Below are 1,939 nucleotides of genomic sequence, written 5' to 3' on the forward strand. Positions count from 1 at the left end.
TAGCAATAGTTATTGATCAATCAAGCGGATAAAGTGTCATTTAAAACGAACATGATTTCAACTCTACGAAGTATATGAAAAATCAGAAAACATTGAGAGAACTGAATAACTTGACATGGTTTCATGAGGAACATCAACAGAGGCAACAAGGACGGCGCAACGAACCCTCCCAGCGATCTAATTGCTCTCCTTAAACAAATATTATTTCATGACAGGATTAGATAAAATACTCCCTAGAAGTTCATATTAGCAACGGAACATTTGAACAAAGCATGGTGCGGTTGGGCGGCCTGGTAGTACCAATCATAGACCAAGCTAATCCTTAAATTAACAGTTTATGATAATCATCCGCACCGCCCAGAAATACTCTAGTCTGCAATTGGAGCTGGCCATTAAGCTGTTAGCACGATTTCGCGTGTATAAAAGGGTCCTAATGGTGAAGGGACTTCGCTCATCAGTGTTAAGCCATCAGCCCTCTTTGAGTGTGTGGTACAGACAGTAATTTTCCAGGGTAGCAAGAGAGAGTGAAAGCAGAATGGTGAAGCTCGCATTCGGGAGCTGCGGTGACTCCTTCAGCGCCACGTCCGTCAGGGCGTATGTGGCGGAGTTCATCGCCACCCTCCTCTTCGTGTTTGCCGGCGTTGGGTCCGCCATTGCCTATGGTTAGTCACCGTGTCTCTGTGAACCCTCTCTGTGAATCCATCGGTGATCAGTATGAACGTATGGTACGTACAGTTGTTCGGTACCCCAGTGCTAAGTGGCAACTGGGTTCGTGCAGGGAAACTCACCGATGATGGCGCGCTCGACCCGGCTGGCCTTGTGGCGATCGCGATCGCCCACGCCTTCGCCCTCTTCGTCGGTGTCGCGATCGCTGCCAACATCTCCGGCGGCCACCTCAACCCCGCCGTGACCTTCGGCCTTGCCGTCGGCGGCCACATCACCATCCTCACCGGGATCTTCTACTGGGTGGCCCAGCTGCTCGGCTCTACCGCCGCCTGCTTCCTCCTCAAGTTTGTCACCCACGGAAAGGTCGGTACTCGCCACATGATACGATCAGAATATGGCCGTGCAATTTACCGTCCAGCTTACCGGTGAACTGTAAACGCAGGCCATCCCGACGCACGGTGTGGCGGCGGGCATGAACGAGTTCGAGGGCGTGGTGATGGAGATCGTCATCACCTTCGCGCTGGTGTACACGGTGTACGCCACGGCGGCGGACCCGAAGAAGGGGTCCCTCGGCACCATCGCGCCCATCGCGATCGGCTTCATCGTCGGCGCCAACATCCTCGCCGCCGGCCCCTTCAGCGGCGGCTCCATGAACCCTGCCCGCTCCTTCGGCCCGGCCGTCGCCGCCGGCAACTTCGCTGGAAACTGGGTCTACTGGGTCGGGCCTCTCATCGGAGGCGGCCTCGCCGGGTTCGTCTACGGCGACGTGTTCATCGCGTCCTACCAGCCAGTCGCCGACCAGGACTACGCGTAAATTAGCGCGTGAGCCGAACGCTCGACCCGTCTCGGATTTGCATCGTTGCTTTGCTCTTCGTCATGTGATCTGATGGTCAAGGTTGTGTACAAATGGTGTGTCACGGTCACGGCCTTTGTGTTTCCCTTTCGATTCAATCCATGTAAAATATTTTCGTTCGGCAGCCCTCGTTTGTTTGGAAAAAAAAGAAAAAGAAGTGCCTATGAACTTTTTTTTCCCAGAATGACTTCGAGACGTTGGATTGAAAACGAGCGCCCAGAATCGTCTTCTTCTACCTTCGACCTTTTTTCCCACGCATTGTGCATCTTCTTGCTCGCCTCTCCCATGATACATACGAAATTTCTCCCCCTCCTCACCCCCAGTCCACCCTACCTCGTCCCCAGCAAAAGTTTTTGGCTCGAGCTCTGGCTTCGTCTAAGAGGGCGAAGGTGTGGGTGATCGCGATGAGAGGAGAGCAAT

The 1,939-nt window shown here is 53.6% G+C and overlaps 1 protein-coding gene across 1 annotated transcript; it reads left to right on the forward strand.

The window, feature by feature from the left end:
- The first annotated feature begins 413 nt into the window (after positions 1-413).
- Positions 414-1,703, forward strand: LOC109775847 (probable aquaporin TIP2-1). The gene is made up of 3 exons (XM_020334544.3): positions 414-662; positions 779-1,029; positions 1,109-1,703. The coding sequence occupies exons 1-3, from the start codon at positions 536-538 to the stop codon at positions 1,478-1,480; spliced, it is 750 nt and encodes a 249-aa protein (XP_020190133.1). The 5' UTR covers positions 414-535; the 3' UTR covers positions 1,481-1,703.
- Positions 1,704-1,939: the final 236 nt, after the last annotated feature.

This window comes from Aegilops tauschii, chromosome 6 (assembly GCF_002575655.3).
Source record: "Aegilops tauschii subsp. strangulata cultivar AL8/78 chromosome 6, Aet v6.0, whole genome shotgun sequence".
NCBI lineage: Eukaryota > Viridiplantae > Streptophyta > Magnoliopsida > Poales > Poaceae > Aegilops > Aegilops tauschii.

Excerpts from the sequence above, each read along its gene's own strand:
- LOC109775847 (XM_020334544.3), top strand. The coding sequence starts at position 536 with ATGGTGAAGCTCGCATTCGGGAGCTGCGGTGACTCCTTCAGCGCCACG. Across the intron at positions 663-778 it reads TGGGTCCGCCATTGCCTATG|GGAAACTCACCGATGATGGC; the intron begins GTTAGTCACCGT and ends GGGTTCGTGCAG. Across the intron at positions 1,030-1,108 it reads AGTTTGTCACCCACGGAAAG|GCCATCCCGACGCACGGTGT; the intron begins GTCGGTACTCGC and ends CTGTAAACGCAG.